The sequence below is a fragment of the Ovis canadensis genome, chromosome 13 (genome assembly GCF_042477335.2).
Source record: "Ovis canadensis isolate MfBH-ARS-UI-01 breed Bighorn chromosome 13, ARS-UI_OviCan_v2, whole genome shotgun sequence".
NCBI lineage: Eukaryota > Metazoa > Chordata > Mammalia > Artiodactyla > Bovidae > Ovis > Ovis canadensis.
In genome coordinates, this window is record NC_091257.1 from 21,894,477 (window position 1) to 21,918,693 (window position 24,217).

At 41.6% G+C, this 24,217-nt stretch overlaps 1 protein-coding gene across 1 annotated transcript in view; it reads left to right on the forward strand.

The window, feature by feature from the left end:
• Window positions 1-18,995, forward strand: part of SPTLC3 (serine palmitoyltransferase long chain base subunit 3) — a 143,058-nt gene extending 124,063 nt beyond the window's left edge. The window contains exons 10-12 of the mRNA XM_069547112.1: window positions 544-679; window positions 9,081-9,210; window positions 15,185-18,995. Coding sequence (XP_069403213.1) covers window positions 544-679; window positions 9,081-9,210; window positions 15,185-15,298 — 380 coding nt within the window. The 3' untranslated portion in view covers window positions 15,299-18,995. The remainder of the gene's footprint in view (window positions 1-543; window positions 680-9,080; window positions 9,211-15,184) is intronic.
• Window positions 18,996-24,217: the final 5,222 nt, after the last annotated feature.

Sequence of the window (24,217 nt, forward strand, 5' to 3'; positions counted from 1 at the left end):
TGTTTTCTCCCTCACGGTCTGCTTTCTGAGGACTGGCAGAGCTGGACAGGGATCTTCCTGGAGAACGAGGATGGGGAAAGGGGTGAAGAGTAATAACAGAAAAGAAGAGGGACAGTTGAGGTTTGCAACAATCTCCTTCTTGGTTGGTGTTCTGTTTCACACTCCCTTCCCCTGAACTAATGCGTCTATAGCACTTGGCAGATTCCACACCCGGTGGGTACCTAGTAAATAATAGTTTACCTCCTTCATTCTGGCGAGACACCCTTCCTGCTCCCCTGCTGCCCTGAAGCCTAGCCTGACTGTAGTTGGCAGCAGTAGCCAGCAGCACTGTCCCCCGGACCCTGTCTTCCAGGCACAGGGCAGGTCCCGGGCATCAGTGCCCATACCTGCCCACCAGGAGATCTTTGCCCACCCTGCTCTGACCCTCCTCCAGCCCTTAATGCAGACCTGCAGAAAGACTTAACAGCACTTGCCAAGACAGTCTGGCATCTGCTTCCCTCTTCCAGGTGGGAATTGATGGATTTCATGCCTATTTCCTTCCAGGGCTGCAGAGAGTACAGCAACTGGCAAAAAATACAAGATACTTCAGACAGAGACTAAGCCAAATGGGATTCATTGTGTATGGCAATGAAGAGTCTCCTGTGGTCCCCCTGCTCCTTTACATGCCTGCGAAAGTAGCGTGAGTATCCAGCGGACCCCCACCATAACACCTAAGCCCCAGGGTGATCCGATGGAGATGGCACTCCAACACCAGGGACCCTTTCCGCGCAGGTGCTGCTCTGCATCTTGAGCAAGACGCTGAGCTCAAAACTCACTTGTCCGGTTTCTCAGAAGTCACAAGGTCTTGGGAGGGAGCCAGCTGCTGCGGCCCACCATTTCCACGCTCTGTGAATTGGGTGAAACCACTTGCTGCCTGAGGCCTCAGCTATAAATGAACAAGGGTCCTGCCCTTCCTCCTGCCCTAAGATCTTTCCTGGGGAGAACCTCAAAAAACCCTCTCTCCCAGCATTCAAAAGCAACATGACCAGGATCTGTGCATTCTCCCATTGAACTCTCACAGCCATCCTCCAAAGAAGGCAGCCTCCTGTGTGGGGAAACAGGCTGAGAGCAGTTAAATAGCTTTCCAAAGTCAAGATCAAGTGTAGGAAAACCAAAAGGCAAACCCAAACTTAGGCTCTTGCTCCAAAACTCTTGCTCCCAACACCAAATTTTAATACCTCTCCTGTAAGCCGACTTCAGGTTGTTTTCCAATGATTGTGACTCTGAAGTTGAACATCAGTAATAAGTGCATAAAGCAAGAAAAAAAAGACTTTTTCTCAATATGGTGTTGATGAGTTTCTCCAGGAGTCATTCTCCATTCTGCTAGACATGAATGAACTCTGTGATTTAAAAGAACTTAATTAAAATCTTTTCTAAATATAAAATATTTGTGTGTCTGACCCAGCACATGGGAGAAAGTAATTATCAACAGATGTTCCTCAGATTCTGGAGGTCCTGACACCACTCTAACACAACCGTATTGTTGGAACTTTCTATTCGATTCTCTGACGGTCTAGGTTGATTGGCAGAGTATTAGAAGTAGTATAGAAAAGAAGCTCTGGGGCTATTTGTTGAAAACTCATGATGGTTAGGACTGAGTTAAACATTCCTAAAAGATGGTTTCTTTAATGTCCACTCATGTCATTTCGCCAGGGCCAAATGACACCCACACGAGTTGCCTCGTGCACCACAGTTGTCCACCACTGAGCCCTTTGTTTGTGGATCTGGGTCAGGAAATCAGTGCTTGGGGTGGCTCAGAGGACAGGGTGCTGCAGATGTCACAGGACACTGCTCTGTGCTGATGGCAGCGGGGGTGAGGAGGGGGACAATGGTGATTCCAAGCGGCAGATACTGCAAAGCCCTCTAGCATCTGGTCTTGGATGGCACAGAAAAAAATCCACATTTACTCAGAGTGTCCGGGGAAGTGGCATGTTCCAACTCCACGCTTAGCCCATGCTTATCTAATACTTTATGATTTGCTCAAATGAAGACACCAAAAGTAAGCTTGCTTTATTACACAATACTGGAGGGTGGTGTTAGGGAGTGTGCTTGATATTTGATGATGGAAGCTGGAATTAGAACCTCAACAGGATGGGAAGTTGAGTCCATCTAATGAGAAGAGCCCATGACAAACTGCACTTAAGTGCGGGGCGACAGAATGAGACAGAGTTCCTCTCCTCCTTTATACAACAGGAGTCCTGACTTGGCAAAGCTAATGTGAAAAATGAAAATAAAACTGAGAAGGAGTTTCCTGGAAAAGTTATGTTCTAAAGTATAATGAGATGTTTGGAATGAAAAAGTCTTCTCATTCTGTCTCTTCCTCATTAAACCAAACTTCTGAATCCCCGCTTTTCTCATATCGAAAATGAGATATATCAGGGTATATTAGCCAGTAGTGGGATTGCTGGGTCATATGGTAGTTTTATTCCTAGCTTTTTAAGGAATTTCCATACTGTTCTCCATAGTGGTTGTATCAATTTACGTTCCCACCAACAGTCCAAGAGGGTTCCCTTTTTCTTCATACCCTCTCTAGTGTTTATTGTTTATAGATTTTTTAATGATAGCCATTCTGACCAGTGTGAGGGGATACTTCATGGTAATTTTGATTTGCATTTCTCTAATGATGAGCAACGATGAGCATCTTTATACCCTGAGAAGATCACAATTCAAAAAGACGCATGATGCATGTACCCCGATGTTCACTGCAGCACAGTTTACAATAGCCAGAACATGGAAGCAACCTAGATGTTCCCTGACAGATGAATGGATAAGGAAGTTATGGCACATATATACAGTGGAATATTGTGCCAAGTCACTCAGTCATGTCTGACTCTTTACAATCCCATGGACTGTAGCCTGCCAGGCTCCCCTGTCCACAGGGATTCTCCAGGCAAGAATACTGGAGTGGGTTTCCATGCCATCCTCCAGGGGATCTTCCCAACCCAGGGCTCGAACCCATGTCTCCCATATTCCAAGCAGATTCTTTACCATCTGAGCTACCAGGGAAGCCCAGTGGAATATTATTCAGCCAATAAAAAGAACAAATTTGAGTCAGTTGAAATGAGATGGATGAACCTAGTGTCTATTATACAGCAATGAATAAGTCATAAAAAAATATCACATATTAACACATGCGTATGGAATCTAGAAAAATGGTACTGATGAAGCTATTTGTGGGGCAAGAATAAAGACTGTGAAAACCGAGGGGAAAGGAGAGCGTGGGATAAAGTGCGAGAGCCACATTCACCTGTGTACACTACCGTGTGCCAAACAGACAGCTAGTAGGAAGCTGTTGTGTAACACAGGGAGCTCAGTCCGGTGCTCTGAGGATGGGAGAGGGGAGGAGGGGACACGTGTGTAATTATGGCTGATCCAAGTTCTACAGTGGAAACCGAACAACATCATAAGACAATTATCTTCCAGTGAAACATAAATTAAAAAAAAAAAAGAAAATGGGATTGCATAGGACCTATTTCCTAATATCATTTGAAGATTAAGCAAGATGAAGCTATCAGCCTTGGCATGCCACCTCTTACAGGGGTCTACTCAGGGCTGGCTGTTATTTTTAATAGTATCAATAGTGCATATAAAGCACTTAGTGTAGTGATTGAATAAGCACTTGCTCAGTGGAAGACAGCATCATTACAACGACTTCTACTACTGTGGCTACAAGGATTATTATTACTAGTTTCAGCTGAGTGTAACATTGAGTCACTGTGGCTGCATGTCTTTTTATTTTTTTTATTTATTTATTTTTCTTTAGTTTTTTATTTTTTAAATTTTAAAATCTTTAATTCTTACATGTGTTCCCAAACATGAACCCCCCTCCCACCTCCCTCCCCACAACATCTCTCTGGCGATTCAATTCTTACATGATAGTATACATGTTAGAATTCCCATTCTCCCAAATCATCCCACCCTCTCCCTCTCCCTCTGAGTCCAAAAGTCCGTTATACACATCTGCGTCTTTTTTCCTGTCTTGCATACAGGGTCGTCATTGCCATCTTCCTAAATTCCATATATATGTGTTAGTATACTGTATTGGTGTTTTTCTTTCTGGCTTACTTCACTCTGTATAATTGGCTCCAGTTTCATCCATCTCATCAGAACTGATTCAAATGAATTCTTTTTAATGGCTGAGTAATACTCCATTGTGTATATGTACCACAGCTTTCTTATCCATTCATCTGCTGATGGGCATCTAGGTTGTTTCCATGTCCTGGCTATTATAAACAGTGCTGCGATGAACATTGGGGTACATGTGTCTCTTTCCATTCTGGTTTCCTCAGTGTGTATGCCCAGCAGTGGGATTGCTGGGTCATAAGGTAGTTCTATTTGCAATTTTTTGAGGAATCTCCACACTGTTCTCCATAGTGGCTGTACTAGTTTGCATTCCCACCAACAGTGTAGGAGGGTTCCCTTTTCTCCACACCCTCTCCACACACGAAAATAAACTCAAAATGGATTAAAGATCTAAATGTAAGATCAGAAACTATAAAATTCCTAGAGGAGAACATAAGCAAAACACTCTCAGACATAAATCACAGCAGGATCCTCTATGATCCACCTCCCAGAATTCTGGAAATAAAAGCAAAAATAAACAAATGGGATCTAATTAAAATTAAAAGCTTCTGCACAACAAAGGAAAATATAAGCAAGGTGAAAGACAGCCTTCTGAATGGGAGAAAATAATAGCAAATGAAGCAACTGACAAACAACTAATCTCAAAAATATACAAGCAACTTATGCAGCTCAATTCCAGAAAAATAAACGACCCAATCAAAAAATGGGCCAAAGAACTAAATAGACATTTCTCCAAAGAAGACATACGGATGGCTAACAAACACATGAAAAGATGCTCAACATCACTCATTACTAGAGAAATGCAAATCAAAACCACAATGAGGTACCACTTCACACCAGTCAGAATGGCTGCGATCCAAAAATCTGCAAGCAATAAATGCTGGAGAGGGTGTGGAGAAAAGGGAACCCTCCTACACTGTTGGTGGGAATGCAAACTAGTACAGAGAGAACTAGTACATGGAGAACAGTGTGGAGATTCCTTAAAAATTTGCAAATAGAACTGCCTTATGACCCAGCAATCCCACTGCTGGGCATACACACCGAGGAAACCAGAATTGAAAGAGACACGTGTACCCCAATGTTCATCGCAGCACTGTTTATAATAGCCAGGACATGGAAACAACCTAGATGTCCATCAGCAGATGAATGGATAAGAAAGCTGTGGTACATATACACAATGGAGTATTACTCAGCCATTAAAAAGAATTCATTTGAATCAGTTCTGATGAGATGGATGAAACTGGAGCCAATTATACAGAGTGAAGTAAGCCAGAAAGAAAAACACCAATACAGTATACTAACACATATATATGGAATTTAGGAAGATGGCAATGACGACCCTGTATGCAAGACAGCAAAAAAGACACAGATGTGTATAATGGAGTTTTGGACTCAGAGGGAGAGGGAGAGGGTGGGATGGTTTGGGAGAATGGGAATTCTAACATGTATACTATCATGTAAGAATTGACTCGCCAGTCCATGTCTGACGTAGGGTGCAGCATGCTTGGGGCTGGTGCATGGGGATGACCCAGAGAGATGTTGTGGGGAGGGAGGTGGGAGGGGGGGTCATGTTTGGGAATGCATGTAAGAATTAAAGATTTTAAAATTAAAAAAATAAATAAATAAATAAATAAATTAAAAAATAATAATAAAAAAATTTAAAAAAAGATGCATGTCTTTTTAAAATAATTACAATATTTTAAAAATATTTATTTCATACAGGATAGAGTAAAATAATTATTATCCTTTAATAACAATAAAGCTTCCAGGAAAAGAGTAGGAAAAGATCTTGCTATGCCCTGCATCAACTGGACCTTGGATGATGTGTCAAATGGTCTAGTACCTTCCCTTGTAAGATAGTTTTAAGGAGGAGCTAATATTGCTGAATGTTAATTATATGCTAAGGAAGGCTCTTAAACCCAGTGTTCAGCCGTTGAAGGCGGGATGCCTAGCTTGGGTTTAGAAATGAAGACACCTAAACGCACAAAAGGCAAAACTATTTTCTCAGTGTCATTCCTGTTGCAGGTACTAGAGCCCAGAGTTCAGGTCAGTTCCATTTCTTTTCAATGCACTGCACAGCCTCTCAAGCTTTAGTCCATGGGGGAAAATGCACATCTCTTTAAAGCAATGCAGAGCATAGTTTAACCCTCTTTAATGTCATCATCAGTGAAACAAAAGGGCATGGTTTAGTACAATGGGGACTGTACAATTAGCACCAAAAAAATCTGATTATTTCTGTTGTTAAAGAAAACTTAGAACAGATTAGTTCCAAAAGGTAATGTTATCTATTGTTGGCAGGAGTAGCCATTCCCTGGTCTTGTTTTCTTCTCTGATATTCCTTCAATGGAAAGTTTATATGCAGAAAAGCTTTTGAAACAGGGAGTTAGTTGTCTCAGCCAGTGTCTGAACACTTTTTCCATTTGCTTATTTAAAAACCTTTGATTTTATTAAAGAATTGTGATTTCTCCACATTTCCCCCCACTGCAGAATAGAAATATGAGCTCTAGCCAGGTATCGTTTTGAATAAAGTCCTGCTGCAGTTCTACCACTGGACTCATCTAGGTAGCAGAGTAGAATGTGATTTCACTGCACATATAAAAATTCACTTAAATAATCAGAAGAATTGTATTTCCTATTTGGTAGAGGACTGACATTTTCCAGCCCCAGGCCTCATCATATGCTTGGAGGATGGTGGTGCCGAAAATGCACTGATGCTGTGTGCAGTGCAGAGCTAATATTTTATTCTTCTTATTCAAGTAGTTTAGTTTCTTTTGGGCTATGCCAGCTCTAATTTGATTTGGGGAGTACAAACCCAGAGGCTCATTATGCTTCACATTCATAACAATCATATACATTAACTGAAGGAGGCTAGCTTTAGTTGTATAAGTTGTAAGCTTTAAATCTAGACATGCTCCAGGGAGGCCTCAGATTAACCTAATGAATCAGCAGTCATATATTTCACTCTACATTCTTTGGCAAAACTCACTTCCTCTGGTACAAAGAGAAAAGTGCAGACAGTGAAAATGGTCTTTGGGGAGTCCCAAAAGCCAGCCAGAAATCATGGGTCAGGTGGTTTGTACTCTAGCAATAAAAGCACTTGACTTGTTTCTCAGACAATTACAAGCTCTCATCCTGTGCAGTTCCGTGGGCAGCCTTCCATAGGGTGATCAAGAAAGAGAAAGAATGGCTGGTTTTCAAACTTCCTCAGTTAGAAAGCTCCATCTCCTTGCAACCTTTCCAAATCAAAGGCTGAATCTCGCCTTGCCCAAGCCAGGGGGCCAGAGAGGCTGTGTTTGGTGGTCCCAGCAATCTCCATTGCTTCCTTTGACAACCCACCTTCTGCACGAGGAGACCTAAAAGCTGTCAGCTAAACAGGAGGAGAAGGAGAAACCCCACAACCTTCCTCTCCATGGCTGCATCGAGGATTCTTCTTGAAACTCAGGGTTTCTGTAGTGTTGTCAGCTTCCAGCCTAAAATAAGACACCCACAAAGGAGAAGGAAATGGCAACCCACTCCAGCATTCTTGCCTGGAAAACCCCTGGACAGAGGAATCTGGCAAACTACAGTCCCTGGGGTCACCGAGTCGGACACGACTAGGCAACTAAACAACAACCACCGCCGCTTAAGCCTAGAAGATCTGAGACATTTACCCCACTTATGGGCAGAGCTTCTCAGGGACGAAGGAGTCCTGTGGGGAGCGATGAGCACAGAGAGGGAAATACTCACTTACTTGGATGCACAAACCTGTGCCTGAGGTTGGATCTCAGTGCAAGAAATTTACAGACTTTGAGAGCTCAGTATTCTAGAATCATTACTGAGATCAGCTCTGAAATTAAAAGATGCTAGAAATGGTGAAGGGGAAGGAATCGTAGCTTTAAAAGGTTTTACTCTATATCAAAGAGCTCTGTAATTCTATGACCTAGGCCTCTAGGCTCCTTCTAGAGAAAGACTCTGTGAGTGCACACTTCTTTCCCTCTCACCCTCCTCCCCATCCCCACTTAGTCCAGCCAATGTGTTTATTATCCCTGAAGGCACACATAAAAAGTGAGAAAAACCCTTGCTATTTCATATCTTTGGCTTGATGGAAAATAAAATCCTTGTCTCTGGAGAGAGAACGTGGCTTGGGGTTGTCTCCCGCAGACCCTCTGATCCTGATTCTGAAATTACAGTCACGAAGTAGAGGCTTCTCAAAATCTCCACACTGTATTATTAGTACTGTATTAAGTATTGAAAGCATATAGTTTTGCATCTAACAAATTGTTTCCTTATGTAGTTGCATTGTGTTAGGGTTCTTTTTATTGGAGTATAATTTCTTTACAATGCTGTGTTAGTTTCCATGTACAACAACAAGAATCAGTCGTATGTGTACATGTATCCCCTTCCTCCTGAGCCCCCCTCCCACCCCACCCCCACCAATCCCACCCCTCTCAGCCATCAGGGAGCAAGGACTGGGCTCCTTGTGTACACAGCAGCTTCCCACTAGCTGTCCATTGTACACAAGGTAATGTATATACGTCAATGCTACTCTCTCACTTCATCACACCCTCTCCTTTCCTCTGTGTCCACAAGCCCTTGCTCGAAGTCTGTGTCTCTATTCTTGTCCTACAAGTGTGTTAGGGCTTTTATTCCTTAGGAACTCTACAGACAAAACGTTTCCATATATATGAATGTGTTCATCCAGGGTCAAGGTCACGTCCACGTCCATCTGCATTTTCTGCTCAGTGTTGAAGACTGAACACACCATTGTCTAATGAACGGGCCATGTCCCACAATATACACACACAGTTGTGGTGCCATCAAGTGACTGGCTGCCACATTTCCTGGTCAATTGTATTTGACGGAAGTTTCATTACTTCAGTTATCTTCTACTTATTTTTTAAAGTCATTAGCCACATTCCTTTTTTTGCAGTAGAATTTTGTCATCTCTCAGTTAACCTCCTTCTTAATCTTTCCCTTAGGGCTTTTGCAAGACATCTATTAGAGAGAAAAATCGGTGTGGTGGTCGTTGGATTTCCAGCTACGCCCCTTGCAGAAGCGCGGGCTCGGTTTTGTGTCTCAGCAGCACACACCCGGGAGATGCTGGACACGGTGAGTGCCCACGGCCCAGCAGAAGCAGCGGGATGGGGCCGCGGAGTCTGAGCGCCTTCTTTTACAGAGCTTGCTTGGGTTTCCCTGGATTTCTCTTGGATGGTGTAAGGAAACGACACCAATAACCCTCACTACCTTAAAAAAAGGGGGGGGGGGAGTCCCAGCAATGCACAACAATGTGATCAACTCAGCAGAGAGAAAAGATAATCAACCCAGGGAAGACTTGAGTCAAGTCGCTGTTTCGGTTTCACAGCAAAGACTGACTGAAAAGCCAGACGTCTGCTCTTGGCTTCTTCTTAAATGCTGGTGCTGATTTCTTGTGCTATTTCAGCAGCAATTGCCTACATCCTGGCACTGGTCAGAGCCACTACATCCATCATAAGAAAATAGGACTCAAGCCAGATCTGGAAAGCCAACAGCAAAGACAGACCTATTGTAAAAGCTCATCCTACCTGAGGTGCAAAGGATTTCAAAACCATTTTACCATTTTACTGTCCTTAAATTTTTCAATCTCTGTATGAATGAATAATATCAGAGCCAAACCAGATCAGTCAGTTTGGGGTTGATGAAACTGTCTCATAAAAATCAAAGCAGTTTAGCAAACACTATCAGGTATCTGCTCTATGCAAAACTCTGGGGCAAAAAGTCTAAGAGGATGTACTATAAACAGGCACCTCATAATAATACCAGAGAGAATAAACTCACCTAGTAAAGAATGACAAGTGCAGGACAGAGGCTCCAGATGACGACCTAGTAAAGATAGCTGCAGGAGCATGGAGGTGCAGCGCGCCATCACATGTTTGGAGCTATCTGAGCAAAACAAAAGATGATGAGGTCAAGGGCTATGGAAACAAAAAAAATCTAGGAACGGACATTATGCGTGCATGGATCTGCCAAGACTTGGCAAATATTTGGGTGCAGGACACATGTAGGCCAGGAAATCAAGGAAAATCTGAGGTCTCTAGCCCTCTAGGGAGTGAAGAACAGCAGAGCCAAGTTACTAGGAAATAAGATGTGTGGCAAAGAATAGCAAATCATCGCAGGACTAGGGGAATCAAATGAGCTAAATTGTAGACATGTAGGGATTACATGTCTATGAGCCATTCGTGGAAAAGTTCCAATATTATACATAGGATGGATAAATAGTGAGGACCTACTGTATAGCACAGGGAACTATATTCAATATCCTGGGACAAACCATAATGGAAAAGAATGTGGAAAACAATATCTATATGTATAACGGAATCACTCAGCTGTGTAGAGAAAATTAATACAACATTGTAAATCAACTATACTTTAATAAAAGTTTTAAAAAGGAAAATCCAATTCAAGAGCTTAGGAGAACACGCAAGACTGGAGTTGCTGTAATTTGAGGAACTAAGGGGAGATCGGGGCTTCCCAGATGGCTCGGTTGGTAAAGAGTCTGCCTGCAATTCGGGAGGCCTAGGTTTGATCCCTGGGTTGGGAAGATCCCCTGGAGAAGGAAATGGCAACCCACTCCAGTATTCTGGCCTGGAGAATTCCATAGACAGAGGAGCCTGGTGGGCTACAGTCCATGGGTCACAAAGAGTTGGACAGGACTGAGTGACTTTCACTTCACTTCAAGGGGAGATCACTAAAGTCAATGTTAGAAGAAAGTATTGTCCAAATATAAGTACATGTGCCAAGAGCAGACTCCAGAAGTACCTGCATCTGTCGGTGGATACAGGAATCACAGATGAGGACCTGGGCTCAGATGGAGCTCAGTTCATTTCAGTTCAGTCACTCAGTCGTGTCCAACTCTTTGCCACCCCATGAACTGCAGCATGCCAGGCCTCCCTGTCCATCACCAACTCCCGGAGTTCACCCAAACCCATGTCCATTGAGTCAGTGATGCCATCCAACCATCTCATCCTCTGTCGTCCCGTTCTCCTGCCCTCAATCTTTCCCAGCATCAGGATCTTTTCAAATGAGTCAGCTCTTCACATCAGGTGGCCAAAATACTGGAGTTTCAGCTTCAACATCAGTCCTACCAATGAACACCCGGGGCTGATCTCTTTTAGGATGGACTTAGTGCAATCCAAAAAGTCACGAGCTGGTGTACTGACCAACACTAAAAAGGCAAAAGCTTCAGGTTGGGGGAGAATCAACAGAACATCCAAATGCTGTGAGAGGGGAGAAGAAATCATTAGCTTAGCAGTTACCAGGAGCTTGCTGCTGCTCAGAGCAGAGCGTTTTAGGGGAGTGAAGGGAACAGAAATAAGAATACAAAGAATTAAAAATGAAGATGATACTTTGAGTTCAAATTGCACACATGTGCAGCCACACCACATACACACACACATGGACCCATATCTTTCTGCTTCACCATTATATTTTTAGGACTTAAACCAATGTGTAGAACATAGTATGTGATGCTGGGAAAGAATGAAGACAAAGGAAAAGGGGGCAGCACAGGAAGAGATGATTAGATAGCATCCCTGACTCCATGGACATGAATTTGAGCAAACTCTAGGAGATAGTGAAGGACAGAGGAGCCTGGTGTGCTGCAGTCCACAGGTTCACAGAGTCAGATGTGACTTAGTGACTCAACAACAACAATAACAAAACACAGTAATGATTCACTAGATGACGCATTAACAACTGAACTACCCCTAGGTTTTGAGATGATGGGAGAACTTTGCTGTTTCTGTTCTACATTGTCCAGTTTCTCTAAAATGAGTGTATATTTCCAGTATATTAATTTTAACAAATCGTTTCTTCTAAATGTAATGAATGATGGTAAGAAAGGGTAGATAAGATTTTCAAGAAGTTTGTAAAGACAAGAAAAACTGGTTTAGAAAAAGCTTTTGAAAGTGGAGGGAGACTTGAGCATGTCTACACATTGATAGAAGAAAGGGAGTTATGAGAAGAACATTGCAGGTGTGGGGTGAAGTCCACGTGCCCAGAAGCAAGCTCTAGAAACAGCAGAAGGGATGAGTAGCCTGGGTGGATTTGCACCTTATTTCTGATCCAAACAGCCCTGAGGCACTCAATGAACAGCCAGTTCAGTAGATATCAGACCCTGTGGTTGTCTTCATGAGTTAATCCCTACACATCACCTGGTTTGGAAGAGGCATGGAACTCTTGCCTAGACAAACGCCTCTAAACTTTTGAGATCATCAAATCAATACAAAATTTTGAGCAGGTTTCTTACAGAAGAGAATATGAAAAATGACCCCTGGAAAAGTCAGGGCATTAAGGTGGTGACTGAACATAAACAACACTTGCCAAAAATACGCATTATTAGGCAAGTCTATTCAGTGACTGTCTTTGGAACAAGACAGAAATAGGGCCACTTTACAAACACAAAGTGACTTAAAATGTACCTCTTCTAACGTGAATGGTAGTCCTCAGTGAAGGGCTGAGGTCAGCTTTAGTAGTAGCAGGGGTAGTGTTAGTTGCTCAGTCAAGTCCGACTCTTTGCAACCCCATGGACAGTAGCCCACCAGGCACCTCTGTGCCTCGAATTCTCCTGGCAAGAATACTGGAATGGGCAGCTATTTCCTTCTCCAGGGGAGTTTCCTGATCCAAGGATAGAACCCAGGTCTCCTGCATTGCAGGCAGATTCTTCACTGTCTGTGCCACCAGAGAAGCCCAAGGTCAGCTCTAACCTCCTTATAATCTTCCCACCTTCCAGATAAATCTACATATGGCCAACACTCAGCTTCTCTCACTTCTTGGCAGCATTCTACCCAGAACTGGCCCCCTATTTTCTTAGAATCCTCTCATGCATGAGTCCAAAGGTAGCAAGTAACTCTTCCCAGACGTTATGAAGATGGTTCAGGAGTGTGTATTCCCTGAGGCATAAAGCCAGCTTTTCTTGAGTCCTGGTGTGTTTCAGGTAGTTGATCAATGAGCCTCAACATAAATCCATTTTGAGATTATATATGCATTACCAGCTTATTATGCATATTTTACAACAGACACCAAAAATAGTTAAATAGTTTGAGATACTATGTTACATCTGTCAGAATGGCTGTCATCATAAAGAACACAAGTGACAGGCGTTGGCAAGGATGTGGGAAGCAGGGAACCCTTGTGCACTGTTGGTGGGGATGTAAATTGGTGCAGCTACCATGAAAAACAGTATAGAGGTTTTCAAAAGATAAAAATAGAACTGCCACGTGACCCGGGAATTCCTCTCCTGAGTATATATCTGAAAAAAAAGCAACTAATTTTAAAAGACACATACACTCCCAATGTTCGTGGCAGCATTCTTTATAATTGCCAAGATATGGAAGCAACCTAGGTGTCCCTCAAGAGACAAATGGATAAAGAAAATGTAATGTGTACACACACACACACACACACACACACACACAATGGAATACTATTCAGCCACAAAATAGAATGAAATTTTTCCATTTGCAGCAACATGGATGGATGTGGAGGGCATTATGAAAAGCAAAATCAGTCAGACAAAGACAAATTCTGTATGATGTTGCTCATCTGTGGACTCTAAAAACTACGACAAATTAATGAATATAACAAAAAAGAAACAGACACAGACATAGAGAACAAACCAGTGGTTACTACTGGGGCAGGAGGGGCAATATGGGGGCAGCTGAGCAGGAGGCACAAGCTACTGGGTTTAAGATGGACTCAAGGGTGTATCGTGCAACATGGGGAATACAGCCAATATTTTGTAGTAGCTGTAAATGGAAAGTACCATTTAAAACTGTATTAAAAATAAAAAAATTTTTAAAAGATTGAGATTAATAAATAATTGAAGTCCTATGCTCCCCTCCCACATCATCCATGAATTGTCTCCCATCGCCCCCAAGTATGTGGGTCCTTCACTTTCAAAGCCACCAACCTGCCCCATCCCCCACCTTCACCAAAAGCAGTAGAAACTATCACAGATTTATGCCACTTAAAATGTAATGTCTGTTGCTTTTTCTTAGTGCTTATATTTGGTATAAAAGGTAAGAAAATGCATTGAAGTGAAAAGAAAACTTTAATCGCCCATAATTCTACCAACTAGAAATAAACTATTCATAACATCTTGACAGAGATCTTAACTGATGTCAGTTTGAAAGTCTTCCTAATAGAGAACGTCCATAAGCCCCATGAGTCATTTATTCTGACGTTAGCAACTCTTACTCTCCCTTTTTTCCTAAACATTAGACTCTAATATCTTTCCATTTTCTTTTGACTGGTTGAGAAAAACAGAACCAAAATGTTAAAAAAAAAAAAAGCATGCCCAATTCTGTAGGATTAGCAATAGACCGGAAGGAAAAATTACATTGTGTATATTCTGGATTTCAGTTGTTTCATTTGTAAAATTGTACATTTACCTGCCTGGATTAAGAGAATTGAAATAGATGAGCTCTTGGTCCCTTGCTGTTTTAAATTATATTATTCTATGGAGCACAGAGCTGAGTATTTAAAAGCTGAGAGTGGGAGGGATGGGGAAGCATGGGAGAGAGAAAGGAGGATGTTCATTTCCCCTACCTATGGGTTAAACCCGGGTCTCCTGCACTGCGGGCAGATTCTTTACTGTCTGAGCCACCAGGGAAGGAATTAGTTACCGCCATGTTCATTTTCTTCCTGGTCAGGTTGATTTCTTGTGTCATGAGGACTTAACTCAAACGTAATCTGTGAACATTATTTTTTTTCTCACACAAGTTTATACTGTCATTAAATTTTAAAAATAAAGACTTCAAGGGTAAGCATGAATCAAATGCGCTTCTTCCTCTCTTCACATCTCCACAATATCTTAAACATGCATAATGTGGAGTTAGACTGTTAAAGAATATGAAATAAAATGCATTAGCCTCTAACATTCCTCTAGAGCTGGTTTATGATCCTCAGCTTACTGACCTGGATCTTTTTCCTTTTCTTTAAAAAGCAAATAAGCTGGCAAAAGAAGAGTGTGGTTTTCTGTGAGACCTCAGAGGGCAAGGCCATTTGGGAGTTCAAATAAAACTAATGGAAGGCAATCTCTTTGCAGGTTTTGGAAGCCCTGGATGAGATGGGTGACCTCCTGGATGTAAAATATTCCCGGAACAGGAAGTCAGCACGCCCGGAACTCTATGATGAGATGAGCTTTGAACTTGAGGATTGAGTTTCCTGGACCTGAATGGACCCTAAAGACTTGGCCAGGAAGACCTCCTTCTTTGTCTCAAAAGGAATATAAATGGATTTCTCCTCCTTTCTGAGGACAGCTTTGGTTTCCAAAACAATTTCATTGAACCAAGGGAGGCACAATCATTGTTGTGTTTTTAATGTCTCTGTAGAGACATTAACGTTCTCCTCCCCCAAGCATCCTGCCACAAACACACACACACCACACACACATTTCTTAGAATATTTGTAATGGCAAATAGCCTGCGTTTTAGCTGCTACTGTGCAGCCTCTTCGGTCCAGACCCTTTTAGGAATTCCAGCCAAATGAGAGGATTTTGACTTTTACTTCAGTAGATCTCACTATGTGTTTGCTAATTTTATCTGCAGATGGGGGCAAGGGCAGTGGGCAGTAGCTGGATTCCTTCTTACCCATGAAAGAACCAGCTAGAACTCATCCATATCACTGGAAGTTCCAGGCCAGAGGGTAAAGAAATGTTGCCTCTACCATTTGCCACATTTGGACTTTTTCCAAGGACAAGTGTCAGAAGCCATATTGAGTGTTTGAAGGGAGAGAGCAGACCTGGCCAGCAAGACCAAAGACGTCTTTACAGGAAACTTTCCTTTTTCTGTTCCTGGTTTCCTACAGTTTTATAGCAGAGCTTTTGAGGTTTGGAAAATTCAAGACTTTTGTTTCATCAGGAAGAGGGAAGAAAACAAGCAAGCCAACTGTAGGCCTAGACTAGACTGATAAAGGTGTGACGGTTTGAGTGTCCTTGGTGCCTGCGGACTGAATGTTTTGTGTCGCTTTTACTACACTGAGGAACGAGCTGTCCTTTTCCTACTGAGTGTGGAGGACATGGGAAATTCAAGTTCCTTTAGAGTTGACTCCTAAGACTACACTTGAAGAATGGATTGGTTCAAAAGTGACATTTAAAAGTAAATGCTATTCAGCTTTTCAATTCTGACTCCTCCATTCAGACCTATGAAACAGTACTGTCCTCTGACATAAGCACTCGACTTTGGTGCTAAGTGGGCTTTACTTGAGTTGCCTTTGTCTCTCTGTCTCTGTCTGTCTCTATACATCTGCCTGTCTGTCTGTCTCTCCCTCTCTAAATGTGAACACAAACTTCTCTGCAAAAGTAGCCCTTTGCTAATTGAATCTAGTCGGTATGGAAAAAAGCCAGTAGAAAACCTTATCTTTAACAAGCCCCCAGATGGTGCCCAGATTGGGAAACTCTTAAAAAGCAGTGGTGACCTTTTACCAAAGCTTCTGTAATAGTTCAAATGAGTTACAGAACATTCCACTCCATCAAATGACACTCTAAACAAATCACTTCAAGAGAGGTTTGACTTCACGTGACACGGATGGACGCAGCTCTCATGCTGTGTGCTGGAGCAGAAACCCCACCCACAGCCCCCACCATATTCTGGGGGCCCAGATGCTCACAGCTTTTTAAAGGATAAAAATGATCAGTGTGGAAAGCTTTTTACAGGGGAAACTATTACCCTAATAGGTACATCAGCTTAAAACTGGATCCCATGATAAAGTTCCCCCTGAACTTTTGTAAGGAGTCCTATAAGCAGAAGAGGACAAGAAGTAGGTCCTGAAAATGCAGTTGCTCCATCCAATGGCTGATTTGGATAACTAAATTCCAACAGAGACTAAATTTCAACTCAGTGAACCAGTGTAGCATTCCTTGTGCAAAGAAAATATATATTGTATACATGTGCCAAGAAAAGGAAGGCACAGAGGTCTTTTCTCTTGAAAATGTATGTTTAAATGAAGTTGATCTTAGTTGGTTGTCCAAAATGAATCTTCATCACGATGCCAGAGTGCTGAGTCATTGATTACATTCTCCAACATGAGATCAATAACCTAGCTCAGTCAGACCATCTGTGCTGAATATGAACTTATGAGAACAACTGTAATCCAAATGGAATGTTTCCTGAGCACATTAGAGGGGTTCAGGCCCCAGAGGGTTAATAATATAAGGATATATGTCTTATAGAGTGAGACTGGTTAAGAGGGTACTTGTGAGAATTTTTCATTTTTATAAGAAAAAAAATCTACTGCTAAGTTAATAAAAGTGTGATTTCAATTCAATAGGTATTATTGGGTCTTCATAGCTATACCAGAGCCAAAACTGTCCCTTTGGTTGGCTCTGTTTGGAAAGATAATTTTTTAACAGAACTGTAATGTCTTACACCCCCAACCCTCCCAACTGTGACAAATTCGTGTGTGCATGCACCCACCCACACACAAGCACATTTTCCCCTTTCTTTACAGCGCAAGAGTTTAAAGGTTCAGAGATGAGAATCTGGCTGACTAATAAACAGATGGAAGATGCTCTTTCTGAAAATGACCTTCAGGGAAGCAGAAGAGGAAGGATCTCGACTGATATTTGTAAGGAGGGTATATTTGCATAATAGCAAAATGGCATAGACACCTTCCTAATCTTACGGAATGCAATATCCTGTTGTTGACTGTCTTGCCTTTTAGCATGTTTTAGTTTGACAGAGACTATGGGCTTCAGAATGTAAGCTTATTAAAATAAAGATCTCTGGGCCCCAAACCAGACTTCCACTGAATCAAAATAGCTCCAGTGCCCAGGAATCTTGCATTTCAGCCTGTTTCCCCAGGGGATTGTCAACCAGGTCATAATTTGAGAACCAGGGCTTCCCTGGTGGCTCAGCTGATAAAGAATCCACCTGCAGTGTGGGAGGCCTGGGTTCAATCCCTGGGTTGGGAAGATCCCCTGGAGAAGAGAAAGGCTACCCACTCCAGTATTCTGGCCTGGAGAATTCCATGGACTATACAGTCCATGGGGTCACAAAGAGTCGGACACGACTGAGCGACTTTCACTTTCATTGGGACTGGTAACTCTAGTAACTTACCAGGAACTTTGTTCTGATTCTCTGTTGGTGATTAAGAGCGTTTATATTGTTAAAGTAAATTGATTATTCTAAACTTTTCACCCCAATGGAACATTTTGTTCCCATTTTAAAGTACCTTCTCTGTTCCAAAAATGAACCCAGTATTGAAGAATAACCTGCCATTCATTTGAACAGAAGTATCTCTTCTCTAGTTCTCCTCTGTGCATTTCTTACAAGATGTTGCTTTTTCTTTTCATGACTTTCTTCCACCCATTGTGGTATCTTGTTTCCTTTTTTTCTTCCCACCCCCTGAAAAAAATCTTCGACTTCTGATTATTTATTTATTCCAACAGTAGCTCTTGAGCCAGGTGAAAGTCTTAATAGTGTCCAAACATGCAATGCTCCTCAGCATTTGTCTTCAGAGATAACAAATATTATAAATGAGTTACTCTAAGGAAACCATGGCTCTTTTAAATATAGGATTTGATTTATGGCGATAATAACAATTGTAATTTGAACTTATCATACTTCCTCGGCAGTTTTTTCCCAGTTTCACTAAGAACAATATATTCGAAGTATTTTTTCTCAGAATGCTGTATGGAGCTGTGTAACATTTAAGAAATTAAAAGCAGACTGTATTTTAAACGTTTCTAGGTATTTATCGTGGGGCATTGTCTTAGGGTGTTGTGGTGTGGTGTTCTGTATGTGTGTATGTATGTGTGTATTTCACTGAAACATTTGAGGTGACCAACTTCATTTCTTTCTGCTGAGATACATTAATTTCTTTAATAAACCAATCACCCAAATTGGCAATATAAAAAAGAGTTGATGTTTTTGTGTGGACTTAGTTTGGGTCACCCACTCTAGTGTTCTTGCCTGGAGAATCCCAGGGACAGAGGAGCCTAGTAGGCTGCCGTCTATGGGGTCGCAGAGTCGGACATGACTGAAGCAACTTAGCAGCAGCAGCAGCCCTAAAAAAAAAAAAAAAAAAAAAAAAAGACTAAGATTTGCTTTTAAGAATTTCACTGAGAAAAAATGGCCCAGGGTGGAGAGCCAGGACTTGCACTGCGTCACCAGAACCAATGGTGCTCATCTCTTCCCAACTGTTTTCAGTGACATCACCCTTGTAGCTGGAAATTGGCCTTGTTGGGAGTATTTACACCACAGAACTGGCAAACACTACAGATTAGTGATCTGGAGAGCTGGCTGTTAAACTTCGATCAGGCACACCACTGAGACTGCATACAATGTTACAATATTTAGCTTGGAGGGAGGGAACAGGATTGGAAACAGAAGTTGCACTGTGATGTCATCATAACAGAGGCTTCAGTAAGCCCCAGAGAAGCTATACAACTGAGATGGGCCTTTAGAAGCAGCTCAAAAGAAGGCAAGGGAGGCAAGTCTGTCCCCCTCACCTACTAGTTAAAGGATTCAGGCTACCAGGGCATCCCTGGGGGAGAGCAGTAACTTAGAAAAGATAATTCCTTTCACTCAAGGGAAATTCTTGGGGAAGGACTCAGCTTTGAGATGATAGCCATCCATCCACTTAAAACTTTTACTTCTAAAATGCATAATTAAATACCACTGAGTCTCTGAAGAGAAAAATAAATATTTTATATATTTTTAACTTATGTATGTAGTTTATTTTGTTATAAATCAGTTCAGTTCAGTCGCTCAGTCGTGTCCGACTCTTTGTGACCCCATGAATCGCAGCACGCCAGGCCTCCCTGTCCATAACCAACTCCTGGAGTTTACTCAGACTCATGTCCATCGAGTCAGTGATGCCATCCACCCATCTCATCCTCTGTCGTCCCCTTCTCCTCCTGCCCACAATCCCTCCCAGCATCAGAGTCTTTTCCACTGAGTCAACTCTTCGCATGAGGTGGCCAATGTACTGGACTTTCAGCTTTAGCATCATTCCTTCCAAAGAAATCCCAGGGCTGATCTCCTTCAGGATGGACTGGTTGGATCTCCTTGCAGTCCAAGGGACTCTCAAGAGTCTTCTCCAACACCACAGTTCAAAAGCTTCAATTCTTCGGCGCTCAGCCTTCTTCACAGTCCAACTCTCACATCCATACATGACTACTGGAAAAACCATAGCCTTGAGTAGACAGACCTTAGTCAGGAAAGAAAGATGATGCTGTGAAAGTGCTGCACTCAATATGCCAGCAAATTTGGAAAGCTCAGCAGTGGCCACAGGACTGGAAAAGGTCACTTTTCATTCCAATCCCAAAGAAAGGCAATGTCAAAGAATGCTCAAACTACCGCACAATTGCACTCATCTCACACGCTAGTAAAGTAATGCTCAAAATTCTCCAAGCCAGGCTTCAGCAATACATGAACCATGAACTTCCAGATGTTCAATCTGGTTTTAGAAAAGGCAGAGGAACCAGAGATCAAATTGCCAACATCCGCTGGATCATGGAAAAAGCAAGAGAGTTCCAAAAAAACATCTATTTCTGCTTTATTGACTATGCCAAAGCCTTTGACTGTGTGGATCACAATAAACTGTGGAAAATTCTGAAAGAGATGGGAATACCAGACCACCTGACCTGCCTCTTGAGAAATCTGTATGCAGGTCAGGAAGCAACAGTTAGAACTGGACATGGAACAACAGACTGGTTCCAAATAGGAAAAGGAGTACGTCAAGTCTGTATATTGTCACCCTGCTTATTTAACTTATATGCAGAGTACACCACGAGAAATGCTGGACTGGAAGAAACACAAGCTGGAATCAAGATTGCCGGGAGAAATATCAATAACCTCATATATGCAGATGACACCACCCTTATGGCAGAAAGTGAAGAGGAACTAAAAAGCCTCTTGATGAAAGTGAAAGAGGGGAGTGAAAAAGTTGGCTTAAAGCTCAACATTCAGAAAACGAAGATCATGGCATCTGGTCCCATCACTTCATGGGAAATAGATGGCGAAACAGTGGAAACAGTGTCAGACTTTATTTTTGGGGGCTCCAAAATCACTGCAGATGGTGACTGCAGCCATGAAATTAAAAGATGCTTACTCCTTGGAAGAAAAGTTATGACCAACCTAGACAGCATACTCAGAAGCAGAGATATTACTTTGTATACATACCTATATATAATAAAATATGTTTATTTTTAATAACTATATTTATTTATGTTATTCTTTTTAATGACTATTACAAGGAAATTAATTAATACAGTTTAACATTACTTTAAAGATGTTGACTTCCTGGATTGTTTGAAAAATTCAGTCAGTAAAAAGATGACCTTAAAGTTGAAAAAAAATTTATTTCTAATTTACACACTTTAAAAAGTTTTATAATGGAAAAATCTAAACATACAATAAAACAGAACAGTATAACAAACCCACACATGCCTATCACCAAGCTCCAAACATTATCAATTCACGGCCATCCGTTTTCATCTGGTGCCCCCTCCTACCAGATTACTTGAAGGCAACCTCCAGGAATCTTATGACGTCATCAGTATGTATTTCACTGAGTCTCTGTAAAGGGTAGCTATGTCTTAATTTGTTGTTTCAACCTCATTAAAAGATAGGTCTTCAGGATAAAAAGTTAAAAGGCACCAAAATGAGTTAAATGTTCTCTGTCTCACATCCTGCACGAGAATTCTCTGGAGTGAGAGTACGAATTATTTCTGAAGCAGATATATGGTGTCTTGAAAGATAATAAATCAATCATTTGGGGACATTTCTCATGCACCAGACACTGTATATAGAGCTGTGACATTGGGACTTCCCTGGGGGTCCAGGGGTTAACATTCTGTGTTCCCAGTGCAGGAGGAATAGGCTTGATCCCTCGTCAGGGAATGAAGATCCTACATGCCACTGGGTCCAGGCAATAGATGGAAAAAATTCCCACTAACCAACAGTATATCATCCTTAAAAAAAACAACAAAGAGCTCTGACATACATTATCTCCTAGGACTCTCTTGGAGATGAGTAATGGGCTCACGGCCACAGTATTGAAGATGTCAGGGGAGGAGCAGGGCCTAAAGAGGACTTCCAAGACTCCAACAAAGTGTTGCTTTTTTTCTGCCCTCCTCCTTCTAGAGTCAAGTTTCTTAAAAAGTTATTTCAGCTAAACTTGATATATTAGCAGAGGTAATTCAAGCAGGAGTACGTGAACCCAGCTTACATACTTGAAAAAAAGGTGATGCCTGGGACAGGGTTGAAGGTAGAAATTGTCACTGTCATTCTGATTCTTCTCCTTGGTCCAGATGACAGGCTTACATCCACTGTCTGCAAGTCAACAGCCCTGAAAAGCTATCACTGATACAAATCAGTGAAACATCCGTCATGAGAAGGTAGGAGCAGAAGAAAGAGGGTGTGTTGTTTTTTCTCCCCCACTATGGCATGAAACAGTGCTCCCTTTCATTCAGTCCAGATGCTGATTTTTATATCAAAAATATTGATTGAAGGGGCCAGTGATTTTGGCTTCCACCCAAGTTTATTCAGGATCTTTCCTAATTAGGTTTGGGTATACTGCCCATGGCCAGGGTAGAGTGTGGCTCCAATCACCACATGCTCTCCACTTCATCATCGGCTGAGGAATAAGGCAAGGAAATTGCTGCTTCTTTGTTTCTCCAATCCCATGAGTTTGTTTTTTTTTTTTTCCTCTGGATTTGAGGCATGCATGGAGCAAATGTGCAAGAATGACTGAAACAAGTGTAACAACTTCACTGAGATGAGCTCAAGCTAGCCTGCTTGACTAGGGATCCCCAGCATGAATAAGGCCCTGTGTGCGAAAAATGAAGGGGTAGCCATGTGAGATCATGGAAAAAGATCTTTACATCTTTTAAATGAAAAATGTTCACCAGGTTGATGCAGCCAATCATACTATGAGTTGTTTGTGTGTTTTTTTTTTTTTTGAAGGGAAAAATAATCTCTTTAACCAACAATACATGATTTCCTCATAATTTGTCTACTTTGCACATGATTGTAGTTCTCATACAACTATTTTAATAATGTTCATATCAATTTCATACACTTTATACCAGTCTTTTAAAAACACTTCTGCATGCATAAGTATCAATACATCTTGGTCAATAATTACAGACACCTATGATGAAAGGGGTTTTCAATATGCATAAAACAGTGTGTTGATCTTAAAAAATACAATCCAGATTCCTGAAAATATTTTCAACTAAATATCTAAGAGTGTTTAACTAAAAAAAAAAAAAACCCTAGGCAAAACCTCAAAGTATATATTTGTAAGATTTTTTATTAATGGGACAATTCATTAAGTTGGATCAACTAAGTAAGATGAACCAAATGTCAAAGATTGTCCACATAGATACTTCTATAACTCCTATAGGTGTTACAGGTACATTATATGGAAAATTAAAATACCATATTAAAGTGGGTCTATTTCTACTACAATGAACATTAACCCACTGAAAAGTTGTATGTTTTACAGGATATTGCATGTACTATTTCAATCAGTCAGTCAGCTCAGTCCCTCAGGTGTGTCCAACTCTTTGCAACCCCCTGGACTGAAGCATGCCAGGCTTCCCTGTCCATCACCAACTCCCGGAGTTTACTCAAACTCAAGTCCATTGAGTCGGTGATGCCATCCAACCATCTCATCCTCTGTTATCCCCTTCTGCTCCTGCCTTCAATCTTTCCCAGCATAAGAGTCTTTTTCAATGAGTCAGTTCTTTGCATCAGGTAGCCAAAGTAATTGGAGTTTCAGCTTCAGCATCAATCCTTCCAATGAATATTCAGGACTGATTTCCTTTAGGACTGACTGGTTTGATGTCCTAGCTATTCAAGGGACTCTCAAAAGTCTTCTCCAACACCACAGTCCAAAAGGATCAGTTCTTTGGTGTTCAACTTTCTTTATAGTTCATACATGGCTACTAGAAAAACCATAGCCTTGACTAGATGGACCTTTATTGGCAAAGTAATGTCTCTGCTTTTAAATATTCTGTCTAGGTTGGTCATAGTTTTCTTCCAAGGAGCAAGCATCTTTTAATTTCATGGCTGCAGTCACCATCTGCAGTGATTTTGGAGCCCAAGAAAATAAAGTCTCTCATTGTTTC